At 37.1% G+C, this 20,098-nt stretch overlaps 1 protein-coding gene across 20 annotated transcripts in view; it reads left to right on the forward strand.

Moving 5' to 3' along the window:
- The window catches only part of CSPP1 (centrosome and spindle pole associated protein 1), a 136,540-nt gene that overhangs the window by 63,045 nt on the left and 53,397 nt on the right, over window positions 1-20,098 (forward strand). For all 20 annotated transcript variants that reach the window (XM_054497551.2, XM_054497550.2, XM_054497554.2 and 17 more), the window contains 2 exons: window positions 7,728-7,857; window positions 13,178-13,325. In XM_054497551.2, coding sequence (XP_054353526.2) covers window positions 7,728-7,857; window positions 13,178-13,325 — 278 coding nt within the window. The remainder of the gene's footprint in view (window positions 1-7,727; window positions 7,858-13,177; window positions 13,326-20,098) is intronic.

A 20,098-nucleotide genomic window follows, 5' to 3' on the forward strand; every position in this document is an offset into this window, starting at 1 on the left:
TTTTGAGTTGTTTTGTGGTTTCCCTACAGATTAAAATTAATATCTTAATTTAAAATAAATGAGTTTAGATTAAGGGCAACTTAATTTCAATGGTACACAAACCTTTTCTCTAATATAAGGTCATTCCTTTTCCTCTACTTGATGCTATTATTGTCATACAAATCACACTATTATACATTTAAGTCTCTCAGCACAGTTTTATAATTATTGCCTTATGCAGTTGTCTTTTATTTATTTATAAATTTATTTTTTGAGACAGGGTCTTACTCTGTTGCACAGGTTGGAGTGCAGTGTCATGATCATGGCTCATTGCAACCTTGAACTCCTGGGCTCAAACAATCTTCCCGCCTTAGCCTCTTGAGTAGCTGAGACTACAGGTGCATACCACCAATGCTCAGCTAATTAAAAAAAAATTTTGTTTTGTTTTGTTTTGGAGATAGGGTCTCACTCTGTCACTCAGGCTGCAGTGCAGTGATATGATCATAGCTCACTGCAGTGTCAAACTCCTGGATTTAAGGGATCCTCCCACCTCAGGCTCCCAAGTAGCTACTACTCCCACTACGCCTAGCTAATTTTTTATTTTTTAAATTTTTTGTAGAGATAGACGTCTCTCTGTGTATCCCAGGCTGGTCATGAACTCCTGGCCTCAAACCACCTTGGTCTCCCAAAGTGCTGGGATTATAGATGTGAGCCATTGTGCCCATCCATAGTTGTCTTTTAAATCAAATAGAGAAGAATAAAGTTACAAACGTCTTTACATTTGTAATATCTTTTATATTTGCCCATGTAATTATCTTTACTGGTGCTCTTTGTTTGTGCTTACTTCAATTGCTGTCAAGTGTTCTTTCATTTCAAGCTGAAGGACTCCCTTCAGTGTTTCTTATAGAACAGGTCTCTTAGTGATGACTTCTCTGAATTGTATTTAATAATGTCTTAATTTAGCTTTCATTTTTGAAGGATAATTTTGATGGTATGGAATTGTATTGGTTGGCATTCTTTATCTTTTAACACAATATGGCATCCCCTAGCGTTTATGGTTTCTGATAAGCTGTTAATCTTACTGAGGATCCCTTGTATGTGATGAATGCTTATTCTCTTGCTTTCAGGATTTCTCTTTGTCTTTATCTTTCAGCTGTTTGGCTGTATAAGTGTGGATCCCTTTGAGTTTTTCTTACTTGGAGTTTGATGAGCTTATTGGTTCTGTAGATTAATATTTTTCATCAAATTTGGGAAATTTTTGCCCATTATTTTTTCCAATATTCTTTGTGTCCCTTTCTCTGTGTCTTCTCTTCCTGAGACCCCCATTGGTACACATTATGGTGTTTTACAGGATCTCTGAAGCTTCGTTCATTTTTCTTCAGTCTTTTTCTTTCTGTTCTAGACTGGGTAATCTCAATTGACCTGTCTTCAAGTTCATTGATTGTTTCTTCTGCCTGCTCGAATGTGCTCTTGGCTCCCTTTTCTTTTCAGTTATATTTTTCAGCTCTCATTTTTATTTGGTTCTTTTTAAAGTAATTTCTATCTCTTTGTTGTTAATTTTATTTGATAAACATTGTTTTCACAATTTAATTCTTTTTTTGAGATGGAGTTTCACTCTTGTTGCCCAGGCTAGAGTGCAGTGGCCTGATCTCGGCTCACTACAACCTCTGCCTCCCAGGTTCAATTGATTGTCCTGCCTCAGCATCCTGAGTAGCTAGGATTACAGGCATGCGCTACCATGCCTGGTTAATTTTGTATTTTTACTAGAGACGGGGTTTTGCTATGTTGGTCAGGCTGGTCTCCAACTCCTGACCTCAGGTGATCTGCCCGCCTCTCAAAGTGCTGGGATTATAGGCTTGAGCCACTGTGCCCAGCCACTTTATTTCTTTAGATATATATTTTTTAGTTCTTTCAACATATTTCTGATAACTGAATAAAAATCTTTGTTGATTAAATACAAGGCATGAGATTCCTCTGAAATTTTCTGTTGACTTCTTTTTTCCCCGTATGTGTGGCTTATAATTCTCTATTTCTTTGCAAGTGTCATAATATTTTTTTTGAAAACTGAACATTTAGGAAACATAATGTGGCAGCTGTGGAAATTAGATTCTTCTCCTCCTTGTGGTTTGTTGTTGTTGTTTGTATTTTGTTGTTGTTGTTTGTATTTTGTTGTTGTTGTTGCTGTTTTGTAAGTACCCTTTGTAAAGTCTGTATTCTTTGTCATATGTGGCCACTGAAGTCTCTGTTAGGATAGCTTAATAGTTCATGATTAGACTGAGATTTCTTTAAAAGCTTTGACCCAATAAACCTCCCAGCCTATGACTGGTTCTGTATGTGTGTGCTGGGGCATGCCTTCAGTACCCTGGCAATTTACATTTTTGTTTTAGCTTTCACATCCCACTTGCACAGGGCCTCAGTGCCAGCCAGAAATGAGAGGTGTTCTCAGAGCTTCCTCAGGCATCCATATAATTGCACATGCATGTGGCTTTCTAAATTCTCAGGAATATGTTGGAGCTTTTCAAGACCCATGGGCGTGTTATTTCCCAGATTTTTCTTTGAATTTTATTGGTCAGCCTTTTGCTTGCCCTGGCTGGTATCACTGTTTTAGATAGCTATGATGTTAAGTAATTACTGCTGATTGTTTTCTATAAAACCCCAGGATAGTGAGCTCTGAGTCTGGCAAAATAAAGATAGGCTCTGTGAATGGGGCTTTTCCTGGGAGCTGCCAGACGGGTCAAAAGTGAGATTTTTCTAGAGATTGGATTTTTGGGGAATTCCAGACCTGTTCTACCTGTCCAGTGGATACTAGATTACTGGTTTTCACAGCAACTGTCTTTGGGCAGCGTTTGGATTTTAAGTTTATGATTTATGATAGAGCTAAGGAGAAACTGAAAGGTAAAGGGCAAGTTCAAATGCCACAAAGTTTGCTTTTCTTACTGAAAATCAACCTTAACAAAAAAACAAAAACTCTCCTGGGATTGTTCCAAGCCTTCCATGAATTTCCAAATTACTTAGCTCAAGCTGCTATAACAAAATATTATAGACTGGGTGGCTTAAACGACAGACATTTTTTCTTGGTTTTGGAGACATAGAAGTCCAGGATAAAGGTGTCAGCAGATTTGGTTCCTGGTGAGAGCCCTTTTCCTGGCTTTGTCATTGTATCCTCACGTGGTAGAGAGAGCAAGGTCTCTGGTCTTTCCCCCACTCAATTTCACGCCTCCCAATTTTTTCTTAAGTACACTTAATCTCATCACGAGGACTGTACCCTCCTGATCTTATCTAAACCTAATTACCTCTCATAGTCCCCAGCTCCAAATACCATCAGAATAGTACGCAGGGCTTTGATGTAAGAACACAATTCAGTACATGGCACCAGAATTATTAAAAAGTTGGTTTTGACAATTTTGACTCATGTTCTCATTGCTTTAATGGAGTAGCAGGTTTTCTTAAAGTTCTTATTCTGCCATTCTAGAAGTGCTTTCTATAAATCAGTTTTAGAACATTTTCATCCCTCCAATAAGATCCTTCGTGCCCATTTATAGTTAATCCTAATTCCCATCCTCAGTATAGTTGTTTTTAAGTTCTTCTCTGTTAAATTTTTCTGAAGGCCACATTAAAAAGTGTAAACTTGTTATAGAAGTTAGATAACTGAGTGACCAGCTGAATTATCTTACAAACCAATGACTTTCAGATATTTCTGTTTGTTTCCAAGCATTTTAGCATGAGAGGTGGAAGGAACCTGTGACTCTGTTAACTATTTTGATGTACACACAATCTATCTTCTTTCCATTGACTTTATTAATTTAGCACGCTTTAATCTTTGTATCATTTGAGAGGATGGTAAAGATTTTGGTTAGCTTTAGTCTTTCATAAGGATGGGTGTGTTATATTTCTAGGGTAACCACTAAAAGTATAGTAACAAAAGGTACAACTTACTACAGTAATAGAGGAAAAAATTCAAAAAAGAAGAACCAAAATAGAATTGGGAAATTGTTTTATTAACTGTCTGATCTTTTTCAGCTTTGGTGATGGAATAAGTTAAGAATTTGTTGGCCGGGTGCAGTGGCTCACACTTGTAATCCCAGCACTTTGGGAGGCCGAGGCGGGTGGATCACCTGAGGTCAGGAGTTCAAGATCAGCCTCGTCAACATGGTGAAACCCCATCTCTACTAAAAATACAAAAATTAGCTGGGCGTGGTGGCACATGCCTGTAGTTCTAGCTAGTCGGGAGGCTGAGACAGGAGAATCACTTGAACCTGAAAGGCGGAGGTTGCAGTGAGCCAAGATCATGCCACTGAACTCCAGCTTGGGCGACTAGAGCGAGACTCCATCTCAAAAAAAAAAAATGCTTCTTGGCCGGATTCAGTCTTAAACAGGCTAATACAGAGTGTGGAGTGAAGGAACTCTCCGGTTACTATTATGAGACTTTCATAATCTTGATACTTAAACCTAATAAGACCAGTATGAAATGGAAAATTACAAGCTAGTTACACTCATTAGCACAGACACAAGGATCCTAAAACTGAACCTCAATGTATAGAGAAAGGATTATTGATCTTGAATTAGAATTACTCTCGAATATAGGATGATTAAATGTAGTAGAGTATATCAGTTAAGAGCATGGACTTTGTAGCCTGATTGCCTTGGTTTGAATCCTGCTTTTACCATTCATTAGCTTGAGGTGTATTTCTTACTTCTATTCCTTGTCCATTAATTGGGTTAATAATGGTATCACCTCACAGGGTTTTTCTGATGATTGAATAGTTAAAATATGTAAAGTGTTTAGGACAGTGTCTGAATACTGGAGCCTATTGGTGTTAGATATAATCAATATGATTATAAAATCAACTACTGTAATCTACCATGTTAACAGAATAAAGAAGAAAGCTATATGATATCCCAGTAGACAGAGAAAAAGCATTAAAATAATTTCATTAGTGATTAAAAATGTAATAAAATAGGTTAGAGGGGAGCCTATAAACATGAAAAACTTACATCTTGTATTTTATTTAATGATGATATATTTAAAACATTCCTTTTGAGATTCTATCATTGCTTCCTTTCACAGGGCTTAATTTCAGCAAGGCCAAAAATAAGAGAAAGAAAGGAAGGAAGATAGGTACAAGGATTAGAAAGGAAGAGAGAAAACTGATGTTATTAGCAAAATAATATATGGTTAAAATATTGGAATAATATGAAAGTTTTCACAGAATTACTGATTACAAAATGAATATATAAAAAGCAGTTGCAGGAAATGGCAGTTCCTTCAAAAGAATATGACACTGCAATTCCATTCCTAGGCATGTAATCAAAAGAAATAAAAATACATGTAGATGCAAAGACTTGGATGTGAATGTTTATAGCTGCATTTTTGATAACAGCCAAAAAGTGGAAACAATTCAAGTGTCCATCAGTGAGTGAATGGATAACAAAATGTGTTCTATTCATGCAATGAAGTACTATTCAGCAATAAAAAATAATGAACTACTGATATGATATAATATGGATGAACCTTGTAAATGTTATGCTAAATGAATCTATACATACTATATTGGTCCCATTTATATAAAATGTCCAGGAAGTGCAAATCTATAGAAACAGAAAGCAGGCTACTTACTTAATAATTACCTGGGGCTGGGGGTTGAGTAGGGATTGATTGCATATGGGTATGAAGGATATTTTTGGGTTATAAAAATGTTCTAAAACTGGATTATGGTGATGGTTGCACAACTCTATAAATTTACTAAAAATCATTTAATTGTATACAGTTGACACTTGATAACACAGGTTTAAACTGTATGAGTCCACCTACATGTGGATTTTTTTCAGCCAACTGCAATAGAAAGTACAATATTTGTGGGATGTGAAACCCATGTATGTGGAGGGCCTACTTTTCTTATGTGGGAGTTCCATGGAGCTCACTTTGGAACTTGAGTATACTCTGATTTTGGTATAGGCAGAGAGTCCTGGAAACAATCCCTCAGATATACCAAGGGATGACTATACTTAATACCCCAATCATTTCCTCCCTTTCATCCTGATCTGACTACATAAATCCTTAAACCCCCTTTTTGGGGGAGTCAGGGAGGAGTTGATAGATAAAGGTTAAGAATTTGGGTCTGTGAGTATGTGGGTGATATAGACGGGAGGGATCATGAGTGAAATAGATATTGAGAGAACCTGTCCACCATATAATTTATAAACAGTGTATTTTGAGAGAATGAGTTTATTCACATAGACCCTCTCAACCTTCTTTATTCATTTACACAAAAAGAGCCCCCTTGCTCTGAAAAAATATAGTCAGTTAGGAACCATTTGATCTAGTTTACCTCATCTTCCCTTTTAGCCACTCATAATCCAATGTGACAGTATACACAAACATACTTGTTTATCCTAATAAAAGATTGTAAATAAGTTAGAAAAGGTAAATACACAATGGAACTCATTTTTTAAAGCAGTGATATTTTTGGAGAAGAGAAAGCTTTTTTAAAATTATAAAATCAGGCTGGGCGCAGTGGCTCATGCTTATAATCCCAGCACTTTGGGAGGCCGAGGTGGGTGGATCACTTGAGGCCAGGAGTTAGAGACCAGCCTGGCCAACATGGTGAAACTCCGTCTCTACTAAAAATACGAAAATTAGCCGGGTGTGGTGGCAGGCGCTTGTAGTACCAGTTACTCGGGAGGCTGAGGCAGGAAAATCGCTTAAACCCGGGAGGCGGATGTTGCAGTGAGCGGAGATGGCACCATCGCACTCCAGCCTGGGTGACAAGAGTGAAACTCCGTCTCAAAACAAAAGAAAACAAAAAATTATAAAATCAATATTTGAATTTATCTTTTATAATTTAGATTTCTAAAATGTTTTACTGTCTTCAAAGTCAGTATATTCCTGTACTGAAACGTGTTATGTTGGCTGGGTGCAGTGACTCACGCCTGTAATCCCAGCACTTTGGGAGGCTAAGGCGGAAGATCACTTGAGCTTAGAAGTTCAAGACCAGCCTGGGCAACGTAGAAAGACTTCGTCTCTAAAAAAAGTGAGCCATGCATGGTGATGTGCACCTATACCCCCAGCTACTTGAAAGGCTGAGGTGGAAGGATCGCTTGATTCCAGGAGATCAAGGCTGCAGTCAGCTATGATGGCACCACTGCACTCCAGCCTGAGTGACGAAGTAGGACCCTGTCCCAAAAAAAAACAAAAAACAGCACTTTATTGCTTGTGATTTATGTAACAACAATATGTTTAACATTTTTTCTTTTATGTTTCCTTGTGAATTTTTCAAAAATTTTAATTTTATTTGAGACAGTCAGACTTTTTCCTGTAATTACACTGTTTTATTCTTGAAATAGCTAAGAAGTAATTTTATTAGTAAATCATTTAAAAATAAATCATTAATTATTGTGTTACTTGAGGGACTTTGGCTGTGTTATTATTTCTGTTTGTTCGGGAAGCCGCCTAAGTCATATGTGTATTGTTCAATGAATTACCACAAACTTTTTTCACTCCTGTGTAACTATTACCTAGGTTAAGAAATAGATGCAGTGAATTTGAAAGTTGCAAGGATTGTCAAAGCAAAGGCAGGAAGGAGCTAAGGAAGGGGTCACTTACTTAAGGATTCCTCTTTGGCCTATAGAGAAATATCCTTTTGTATTTTTAAATGTATTTATATGCCATGCTATTTCAAAAAACTCTTGTATTTTCTTCTTGCTTTGTCGTTGATGGATTTAAATTATTTATTGTGTATTTGATGTAGGAATACGGTTGGACAGAATGAACTGAAGATTACAAGTGATCAAGTGATAAATTCAGGATTGATTTTTGAAGATAAACCGAAACCTTCCAAACAGTCACTTCAGTCTTACCAAGAGGCTTTGCAGCAGCAGGTATTGATTCATTTACTCATTTACTGTTGAACCTCTTAAGTGTAAGCATGGTGGTCCCTTAGAGCTCAGAGTGTGGCAGGGGAGGGGAAAAAAACAGTTAATTATAATTCAAAATGCTGAGTTTTGAAGTGGATACAGTAAAGCGCTGTTGGAAGTATAAGATAGGGAAGATAATTGTCTGGGGCAGTTGGGAGAACTTCACACAGTAGTTGATATTTAAGCTGCATGTTGTGCAATGACTATGTTAGAAGTTGCTGGTGTATACAGAGAATGGAATTGGGGTGGAAGAAGGGGCTGGAGAGTTAGTTAGGTTGTTCTAGTAGATTGCGAAGGACTAGCTAATAAGGGGTTTTCATTTTCATCTGGTTATGGGCAGCTGAAGGAAGGAAATTTTAAGCCAAGAAAAGTGTGAAAGGATTGGTTGCTTTGAGCAGATTTATCTTTTATGAAGATAATTAGTTGTGATTTGGACAATTGGGAAGAGATTGGCAGAGAAATTATTTAGTAGATAGTCCAGTAAGGTGGTGATGAGGCCCTGGACCAGATGGGGACGTTGGAGAAGACATCTAAGAAGAGACAATTCTCAGGTTTCATTGACAGGACTTGGATATAGGGAATGAGAACAGAGGGTTTGAAGATGATTCCTAGGAGAATAATGAGGTTATAAACCAAAATGGGGAATACAGGTAGTAGTTCATGTTTACAGAGGAGGATAATGGGTTCTTTCATAGTTTGTAATATTTGCAGAGAATTTAAGAGTAACTATCAAATGTATGGGGTTCTTTGTGGGAATTCCCTTACCCTCTGAGAGGGCCCTGGGACTCTAACTTGGTTACTTTTTCCACTTGGATTTCTTTTAAAAGTACTTTTGTTCAACTTTTACATGGGCAACTTTCTTGAAAGATAGATTTTTAAAATTACAGAATTACCAACATTTTTTGTAGGTTAGGATTCTACAAATAAAAGACTGAATTTTAAATTCAGAATCTGTTTTTGCATGAGCATATTAAAAACACCACTGACAAAACTAGATTTTTCAACTCTAGAGGTCTATTTGATGTGTGTGATGACATCTTTGGCTATGCTGGAGCAAAAGGTTGCTTAAATTTACTGTGCATATGGTTATGAGTTTAAAAGTGACTTTCCAAAATGTAGACACTTGTTTATTGCCTATCCGTATGTCTCTACAGAACAACCCTGTGCCTATACTTAGTGATGATAAGAATACATTTGTTTTTTGTGCTTAATACAGCTTTACAGAAATATTGCAGGTTTGGTTCCAGACCACTGCAATAAAGCAAATATCACAATGAAATGATTCACATGAATTTTTTGGTTTCCCAGTGCTTGTAGAGTTATCTTTACACTATACTGTGGTCTATTAAGGTGCAACATGCCTTAAACAAGCTACGTAAACTTAATTTAAAAATACTGTATTGCTAAAAAAAATTTAGCAAGTCGTAATCCTTTTGCTGGTGGAAAGTCTTGCCTCAATGTTGATGGCTGCTGACTGATCAGGGTGGCAGTTGCTGAAGATTGGGTGGCTGTGGCAATTTCTTAAAATGAGACAACAGTGAAGTTTGCTGCATCAATTGACTCCTCCATTCATGAGAGATTTCTCTGTAGGATACGATGCTGTTTGATACCATTTTATCCACAGTAGACCTTTCAAAGTTTGGAGTCCTCTCAAAACCCTGCTGATGCTTTATCAATTTAGTTTATATAATGTTCTAAATCTTTGTTGTCATCTCAACAGTGTTCACAACATCTTCACTAAGAGTAGACTCTATCTCAAGAAACCACTTTCTTTGCTCATTCATAAGAAGCAACTCCTCATCCATTAAAACTTTATCATGAGATTGCAGCAATTCTCTCAAGTCTTCCATGCCTTACTTGTAATTCCAGTTCTCTTGCTATTTCTTCCACATCTGCAGTTACTTCTACCGCTGAAGTCTTGAATCCCTCGAAGTCATCCATGAGGGTTAGGGTCAACTTCTTTCAAACTTCTGATACTGTCGATATTTTGACTTCCTTCCATGACTCACAAATGTTCTTGATGGCATCTGGAATGGTAAATTCTCTCCAGAGGGCTTTCAGTTTAGATTTCCCAGATCCATCAGAGGAATTACTGTCTGTGGCAACGATAGCTTTATGAAACGTATTTCTTGAACAGTAAGAATTCAGTGTCAAAATTACTCCATGAGTTAATGGGCTACAGAATGGATATTGTATTAGCAAGCATGACAACAACGTTAATCTTCTTGTATATCTAGCTCTTGGTTGACCAGGTGCATTGTCAATGAGCAGTAATATTTTGAAAGGAATCTCTTTTTTTTTTAATAGTAAGTCTCAACAGTGGACTTAAAATACTCAGTAAACCATTCTTAAAACAGTTGTGCGGCAATACAGGCTTTGTTGTTTGCTTTCTAGAGCACAGGTAGAGTAGATTTAGCATCATCCTTTTTTTTTTTTTTTTTAAGACGGAGTCTCGCACTGTCACCCATGCTGGAGTGCAGTGGTTCGATCTCAGCTCACTGCAAGCTCTGCCTCCTGGGTTCATGCCATTCTCCTGCCTCAGCCTCCCGAGTAGCTGGGACTATAGGTGCCTGCCACCAAGCCTGGCTAATTTTCTTTTTGTATTTTCAGTAGAGACGGGGTTTCACCATGTTAGCCAGGATGGTCTCGATCTCCTGACCTTGTGATCCACCTGCCTAGGCCTCCCAGAGTGCTGGGATTACAGTTGTGAGCCACCGTGCCCGGCTGATTTAGCATCATTCTTAAGGGCCCTAAGGTTTTCTGAATGGTATATTAGCATTGGCTTCAACTTAAAGTCACCAGCTGCATTAGCTTCTAATGAGAGAGTCAGCCTGTCCCTTGAAGCTTGAAACCAGCTTTTCTTCTCTTTACTAGCTATGAAAGTCTTCTTTTAATACAAGGCTGTTTTGTCTCCATTGAATATCTGTTGTTTAGTGGAACCACCTTTATCAATTATCTGAGCTAGACTTCCTGGGTGACTTATTGCAGCTTCTTCATCAGCATGTGCTGCCTCACGTTGTACTTTTTTATTTTTATTTTTATTTTTATTTTGAGACAAAGTCGCACTCTGTCGCCCAGCCTAGGCTGGAGTACAGTGGCACGATCTCGGCTCACTGCAACCTCCACCTCAGCCTCCCAAGTAGCTGGGACTACAGGCGCCCACTGCCACGCCCAGGTAATTTTTTTTTTTTTTGTATTTTTAGTAGAGGTGGGGTTTTGCCATGTTGGTCAGGGTGGTCTTGAACTCCTCATCTCAAGTGATCTGCCCAGCCCATGTTGTACTTTTATGTTATAGAGATGGCAGCTTTCCCTCAACTTCATGAACCAACCTCTGCTAACTTGCAAGTTTTCTTCTGCAGCTTCCTCACTTCTCTCAGCCTTCATAGAATTGAAGAAAGTTAGGGCCTTGCTCTGGTTTAGGCTTTGGCTTAAAGGAATGCTGGGCTGGTTTGATCTTCTATTTAGACTACTAAAACTTTCTCTATAACAGCAATAAGGCTGTTTCACTTTCTTATTATTCATGTGTTTACTGGAGTAGCACTTTTAATTTTCTTCAAGAATTTTTCCTGTGCATTTGCAACTGGGCAAAGTGTTTATTTAGCATAAGAGGCCTAGCTTTTGGCCTATCTATGCATTTGACAAGCCTTTCCCACTAAGCATAGTCATTTCTAGCTTTTGATTTAAAGTGAGAGATGTGACTCTTTCATTCACTCAAACACTTACATGCCATTGTAGGGTTATTAATTGGCCTAATTTCAGTATTCTGTCGGGAAAAGAGAGACCCAAAGAGAGGGAAAGAGACAGGAGAATGGCTGATTGGTAGAATAGTCAGAATACATATGACATTTATCCATTAAATTTGCCATCTTATGTGTGTGTGATTCATGGCGCCCCAAAACAATTATAATAGTAACACTAAAGATCACCAATCACAGATCACCATAACAGATGTAATAATAATTTTAAAAGTTTGAAATATTGTGAGAATTACCAAAATGTGACACAGAGACGTGAAATTAGCTCATGCCGTTGGAAAAATGGTACTGATAGACTTCCTCAATGCAGGGTTGCCACAAACCTTCAATTTGTAAAAAATGCAATATCTGTGGCCAGGCATGGTGGCTCACGCCTGTAATCCCAGCACTTTGGGAGGCCGAGGCGGGTGGATCAGAGGTCAGGAGATCGAGACCATCCTGGCTAACATGGCGAAACCCCGTCTCTACTAAAAATACAAAAAATAACTGGACGTGGTGGCGGGCTCCTGTAGTCCCAGCTACTCCGGAGGCTGGGGCAGGAGAATGGCGTGAACCCGGGAGGCGGAGCTTGCAGTGAGCCGAGATCACACCACTGCACTCCAGCCTGGGTGACACAGCAAGACTCCGTCTCAAAAAAAAAAAAAAAAAAAATGCAATGTCTGCAAAGCACAATAAAATGCAGCACAATAAAATGAGGTATGCCTGTATTTAAAGTTACCAAGCATTCCCCAGAGAGCGTTGATCCTCCAGCCTCTGAATTCTGGGAATAGAGTTTGCCTAGGGAAAGTAGGTCTGGTAAGGTTGAGGGTAGACTTTGTGGCTGGGCATTCCCCTTGAAAGGACAGATGAAAAAGGAACATAGGGAGATCTGATGGTCCCATGGAACTGGCAGGGTTAGAGAGGGAATGGCTCAGGTAGACACTAGGGTAGGGAAGGAGGAGTTGGTTGAGTCTGAAGTAGCCTTAGTGGCTAGGAAGTCATTTGGTGTGTATAGAGGAACAGGGGCTATGTATTCTAGCCATTGAATTATTTTTATTTTTAATGTTGTTTATTTATTTAGAGACAGTGTCTTGCATAATGTTGCCCAAGCTGAAGTGCAGTGGCACGATCTTGGCTGACTACAAACTCCACCTCCTGGGTTCAAGCGATTCTTGTGCCTCAGCCACCCAAGTAGCTGGGATTACAGATGTGCGCAACCACACCCGGCTAATTTTTGTATTTTAGTAGAGATGGGGTTTTGCCATGTTGGCCAGGCTGGTCTTGAACTCTTGACCTTAAGTGATCTGCCCGCCTTGGCCTCCATAGGCATGAGCCACCACACCACACCTGGCCTAAAGTATTTTTACATTGAGTATTACATATATTTGTGATTTTAACCTTTGTAGGGGAGTATACTGGAAAAAAAAAAAAAAAAAAAAACAAATTTTTTTTGTTTGTTTTCTAACACAAAAAATAACATCTGGTATTACTAACTTCTTGTATCAGAATACTTGTCAGCATTTATTTTAAATATATTTTATGTTGTCAAGATTCGGGAAAGAGAAGAAAGAAGGAAGAAAGAACGTGAAGAAAAAGAAGAATATGAAGCTAAATTAGAAGCTGAAATGAGAACATATAATCCCTGGGGAAAAGGTGGAGGTGGTGCTCCTCTCAGGGATGCAAAAGGAAATCTGATAAGTACGTTATTTCTACTGACTTGTTTTTAAAATAAGCTAAATTATTTTTAACTTTTTAAAAGACTGGGGAGTAGAAAAAAGTAGGAATCAGCCTCTATAGCAAGGTATGTATGTAACTTAATGCATATGAGGTATTTTAAGAATAAATATAATAACAGAGGCTAGAAAGCATTTCTTCTTCAGAATACTATTCATTTGTTTTTATTATAAATATTTCATCCTCTGATGTTGATAACCCAGCTGCAGAGAAAAGCTCATGTTAGTTGGTAAGTTTTTACTGAAACTGGTACTTAGAATATTTTGTTTCCTCATAAAAATGATAAAACCCGTATTACAATTAAAAAAAATAAACTAATAAGATGTCTTAGAAATAAAGGATCTAAAACAGTTTTGGGAGGGGATTTTGTGTTTAATTTATATATGCAGTATACCTGCTCATTGCAAGAATTCCTTTGGGAAAAAGAAGACATGATCATAGAAACTTTCTAGCAAGTTTCATAATTTGTTGATTTATCTTTGAATTATGTACTCTCAAAAATGTTTGATCTAGTAATCACACAACAAATACTTCGAAAGAGTGGCTTTATACAACTTGTTATATACAGTTGTCTGTTGGTAACCATGGGACATTGGTTCCAGGATCTCCTGTGAATACCCAAATCCATGGATGCTCAAGTTCCTGATATAAAATTGGTAAAGTGTTTGCATATAACCTACACACATATTCCTGTATACTTTAAGTCATCTCTAGATTACTTGTAATACCTAATACAGTGAAAATGCTATGTAAATAGTTGTAATCTTGTATTAATTAGGGAATAATGACAAGAAAAAAAGACTTTTCACATGTTCAGTGCAGATGCAAGCATCCTTTTTTGTTGTTTTTTAATGTGTTCGAATTGTGGTTGGTTGAATCCACAGATGTGGAACCCGCAGTTACAAAGGGCTGTTGTATATATATTAGGATGGTCTTTGTTTAGTGTTTAGTTAAGCAGAAATAAAAGTAGATCAAAGATACACATTTCATGTTCTTTAGGTATTATATATTGTAGGAATAGATGAGTGATAGAATCGGAAGATTGGATGTTGAGTTAGAATTCTTATGTATTGCAAAAATTTTCTCCCATTCTGTAGGTTGCCTGTTCACTCTGATGGTAGTTTCTTTTGCCATGCAGAAGCTCTTTAGTTTAATTAGATCCCATTTGTCAATTTTGGCTTTTGTTGCCATTGCTTTTGGTGTTTTAGACATGAAGTCCTTGCCCATGCCTATGTCCTGAATGGTATTGCCTAGGTTTTCTTCTAGGGTTTTTATGGTTTTAGGTCTAACATTTAAGTCTTTAATCCATCTTGAATTAATTTTGTATAAGGTGTAAGGAAGGGATCCAGTTTCAGCTTTCTACATATGGCTAGCCAGTTTTCCCAGCACCATTTATTAAATAGGGAATCCTTTCCCCATTTCTTGTTTTTGTTGGGTTTGTCAAAGATCAGATAGTTGTAGATATGTGGCATTACCAGAATCTACAATGAACTCAAACAAATTTACAAGAAAAAAACAAACAACCCCATCAAAAAGTGGGCAAAGGATATGAACAGACACTTCTCAAATGAAGACATTTCTGCAACCAACAGACACATGAAAGAATGCTCATCATCACTGGCCATCAGAGAAATGCAAATCAAAACCACAATGAGATACCATCTCACACCAGTTAGAATGGCGATCATTAAAAAGTCAGGAAACAGCAGGTGCTGGAGAGGATGTGGAGAAATAGGAACACTTTTCCACTGTTGGTGGGACTGTAAACTAGTTCAACCATTGTGGAAGTCAGTGTGGTGATTCCTCAGGGATCTAGAACTAGAAATTCCATTCGACCCAGCCATCCCATTACTGGGTATATACCCAAAGGACTATAAATCATGCTGCTATAAAGACACATGCACACGTATGTTTATTGTGGCATTATTCACAATAGCAAAGACTTGGAACCAACCCAAATGTCCAACAATGATAGACTGGATTAAGAAAATGTGGCACATATACACCATGGAATACTATGCAGCCATAAAAAATGATGAGTTCATGTCCTTTGTAGGGACATGGATGAAGGTGGAAACCATCATTCTCAGCAAACTATTGCAAGGACAAAAAACCAAACACCGCATGTTCTCATTTATACGTGGGAATTGAAAAATGAGAACACATGGACACAGGAAGGGGAACATGACACACCAGGGCCTGTTGTGGGGTGGGGGGAGGGGGGAGGGATAGCATTAGGAGAAATACCTAATGTTAAATGACGAGTTAATGGTTGCAGCACACCAACATGGCACATGTATACATATGTAACAAACCTGCACTTTGTGCACACATACCCTAAAACTTAAAGTATAATAATAATAAAAAAAGAATTTTTATGTATTATGCCTTTGTGTGTTAAATATTGTTTTTTTTTGAAGGTATATTTGAGGCCCACTTTAATTTACTTTAATTTAATTAATTTTTTTCAGACAGAGTTTTACTCTGTCACCCAGGCTGGAGTGCAATGGCACCATCTTGGCTCATTGCAACCTCTGCCTCCAGGTTCAAGCAATTCTCCTGCCTCAGCCTTCCAAGTAACTGGGATTTATAGGCATGCACCACCACACCCGGCTAATTTTTGTATTTTTATTAGAGACGGGGTTTCACCATGTTGGTCAGGCTGGTCTCAAACTCCTGACCTCAGGTGTCCCACCCACCTCAGCTTCCCAAATTGCTGGGATTACAGGTGTGAGCCACCGTGCCCAGCCTACTTTAATTTTAATAGCTCTTTTTTTCTTCCCAAAAGATTTGTTCCTTTCCTATCTTCACTTCATGAATAATTTTCTCACAGTTTTGAAAGAGTGAAACTCTTATTACTTTCTTTATCGATGAAATGATTTTAGATGATGCCTAGCTAACATTTCTTATTTTAATAGATAAGTGTTTACTTGAAAATATATTAGAAAAACACTAGTTTTCCATTTATGAATAGTGCTATAATATTTTCTTTTAAACTACAGGTATTAAAGTGAAGGTATTAGTCCAGGCATTTAATGGAAAGTGCTGTAATAAACAAACCCAAATTCTTAGAAGCTTAAGGCCTCTCTTGTTAGGCATCCACTTTTGTCCCACTCTGATGCTGTTTGGGTGGTTCTCCTCCAAGAAGTGACTCAGGGATCGATTGTTTCATTCCTTCATTTTAGAGTCCTTTTCTTCTTGTCCAGGGACAAATTGAGGATTTTGTTGGGGCCTGGCCTGGATGTGGAGGAAGATCACTTTTGCCTTCATTCCATTGTTCAGACCTAGTTATAGGTTCTAACCTAACTGCTTGGGCGGCTGGGAAGTTTAACTTTCTTTATGCTCAGGAGAAGGACATGGGGATTAATAGCCATATGGGCAATCTTTGCTACAGTAAATTTAAATTATAAATTGATAGAAATAACTAGTTACCATGAAAAATGTGCTTAACTGAGTGAAACATTGGAAAACATTGGGATGGAGCAGTTTTCTAAAATCTACCTCTAAGATTATTTCTCGTTCAAACAATACAATTATGGTGTTCTGTATGCCTTTAATTGGTGGAAGTGAGTAGGATAAATTTGGGTTATTGAGTTATAAAACATTATTTTAGAATTGCTTGACCTAATGAGCATGGAGAAAATGTTTCCACATTATTTTAGAATTGCGTGACCTAATGAGCATGGAGAAAATGCTTCTTAGATTTCAGTTTTTAATAGTAATGTTTAGTTGGCTTATTTAATGCCATCTTCATGCCATGAAATAGAAAAGGCATACTATTTTATCAAATACAGTATAACTCTTTTAATGATATTTTCAAAGCAAGTAAACTCATGACTTAAAGAGTATCAGTTTATTTTGTATGTGGATGCTACATTTTATCTTTATTTTTATTTTTTGAGATGGAGTTTCGCTCTTTTGCCCAGGCTGGAGTGCAATGATGCAATCTCAGTTCACTGCAACCTCTGCCTCCCGGGTTCAAGCAGTTCTCCTGCCTCAGCCTTCTGAGTAGCTGGGATTACAGGCATGTGCCACCACGCCCGCCTAATTTTGTGTATTTAGTAAAGATGGGGTTTCACCATGTTGGTGGTCTTGAACTCCTGACCTGAGGTGATCCACCCACCTCGGCCTCCCAAAGTGCTAGGATTACAGACATGAGCGACTGCACCCAGCGTAGCTACTACATTTTAGAGAAGGCGGGAACATTACATTTGAAATATGTAGTATAGAGCAGTGTGATAACTAAGACCACATAACATCTGTTCATTATCTTGGCTAACTTTAATTCTGCTGCTGACTTTTCTAATTACTCCTGTTGTTCTTTTTTTGATCTTTTATTCCAAAGAAATCAATAAAATTGAATCTTAACACAGCACCCTTATCTTACCTAAGAAGATCTCTTTATAAGGCATAGTAGTTACTAATGAAGTATAAAAATGTGTTATTCATGCAACTGTAAAGTATCACCCCTTTTAAAGTAAATATTTCTCATTTTAATTATTTGTACAGTATTTTATTCTGTTGTCTTTCTCAGTTCTTCATTTATTAACGTTCTTTATTCAGGTTTTTATTTGAAACTTTATGTGAAACTGTCCATGTCAAATGTTAAAACGTATACACCAAAAGAAAAATGTCAATAAAAATAAATTAAAAGATAAAATTAAAAACCACTTTGAAAGATGGTATCTCATAGTTCCAATTGATTAACAGGATGATTAGTTAGTCAGTTCTCTTACTTACTCGTCCACCCATGCCAATCTGTGATCTCGTTTCTGGCGTGAAAATATTGCCTTTTTTCTGACATTTGTATTTTAGCATAGTGTTTCTGAGATTCATCCATGTTGTTGCATATGTCAGTAGCTTATTTTTTTATTACTGAATAGTATTGCATTGTCTGGAGGTATCACAGTTGATAGATATTTGGGCTGTTTACAGTTCAAGGCTATTATAAATAAAGCTGTTAGAAACATTCACTTACAGATCTTTGTGTGAACATAAATTTTTATTTCTTTTGGGTAAGTGCCTAGGAATAGAATTGCTGGGTTGAATAGTAAGTGTTTAACTTTGTAAGAAACTGCCAGAACATTCTCCAATTTTGTTGTGTCATTTTGCATTCCTATCAGAAAAGTATGAGGTTTCTAGTTGCTCTGAATTTTCATCAGCACTTGAAATTATGCATCTTTAAACTTTTAGTTATTTTATTGAAAGTGCAGTGATACCTCATTTAAAAAAAGCTTTTTCGATTGTAAAATTAAGACCTGAAAGAGTTGCAAAGATGGTGTAGAGAGTATCCTTCACCTTGTTTCCCCTGACGTTAACGTCTTAGATAATCATGGCACAATGATCAAAATTAGAAATTAACCTAGATACAGTGCCGATAATTAAGTTACATACCTTGTTCGAATTTTACCAGTTTTTTTTTTTCTTTTCCTAATGTCCTTATTGTATTTTAGGCTCTGGTCCAGGATCCTATAATGCATTTAGTTCATGTCTCTTTAGTCTCCTCCAATCTGTGAAATTCCTCTTTCTCAATCTCTCTGTCTCTCTCTGTTCCATTGCTCTATATGTCTGTCCTTTTGCCCATATCAGAGTCTCTTGATTACTATAGCTTTGTAGTAAGTTTTGAAATTGAAAAGTTTTGAGTCCTCCAGCTTTGTTCTTTTTTTTCAAGATCTTTTGACAACTCAACTTCTTCACATATTTTACTATCACTATAGTAATATAGTAATATTATTTAGTAATAAGTTATACTAAGTAAATAATGTTATAGTAAGTAATTATTACTATTACTGTTACTTTGTCATGTCAAGCATGGTGGCATTTTCATTGGGATTCCATTGACTTTATAGATAATATTGGAACAGCCAGCATCTTAATAATATTGAGCCTCTTGATCCGTGAGTGGGCAGTGTGTATCCATTTATTGCTTCTAGTTAATTTCTCTCAGCAATATTTTGTAGTTTTTGGTGGCAGATCTTGTGTATATTTTGTTAATTGTTTCCCTAAATATTTCATGTGGTTTGAAGCTATTTTAAAATGTTACATTAAAAAATTTTTAATTCATTTATTCATTGATGGTCTATAGAAATACAGGTAAATTTTGTATATTGTCTGTAGTCTGTGTGGTTGCTAAACTCACTTGTTAGTTTTAATAGTTTTTTTGTAGATTCTTTGATTTTTATTGTAGGCAATCATAGCATCTGTCAGTAGAGTTAGTTTTACTTATTTCTTTCCAGTCTGATGCCTTCTGTTCATTTTAATTGCCTTTTGCCCTGTTTAAGAACTCCAGTACAGTGTTAAGAATTCATGAGTGCAGACATCCTTGTCTTGTCTCTGATTTCAGATGGAAAGCAATCTTTCACCATTAAGTTAGCTGTAGGCTTTTAGTTGATTTTTCTTTTATCCCATTGAGGATGTTCTATTCCTTGTTTGCTTAGAGGTTTCATTGTGAGTGTATGTTGAATTTTGTCAGGTGCTTTTCTGCATCTATTGAGATGATAATGTGGTTTCCTTACCCTTCTGACGTATGGTAAATTACATTGATTGATTTTTGAATATTCAGCCAATCTTGCATTCCTGGGAAAAACCAAGCTGTATTATTGTCTTTTATACGTCTTGTAGAATTTGATTTGCTAGTATTTTGTCAGAGATTTTTGCATCTAGGCTCATAAGATATTCTGGTTTTTTATTTCTTTATAATGTTGTCTGGTTTTGGTGTCAGGGTAATTCTGGCCTGA

Source organism: Pongo pygmaeus, chromosome 7, assembly GCF_028885625.2.
Source record: "Pongo pygmaeus isolate AG05252 chromosome 7, NHGRI_mPonPyg2-v2.0_pri, whole genome shotgun sequence".
Classification (NCBI taxonomy): Eukaryota; Metazoa; Chordata; class Mammalia; order Primates; family Hominidae; genus Pongo; species Pongo pygmaeus.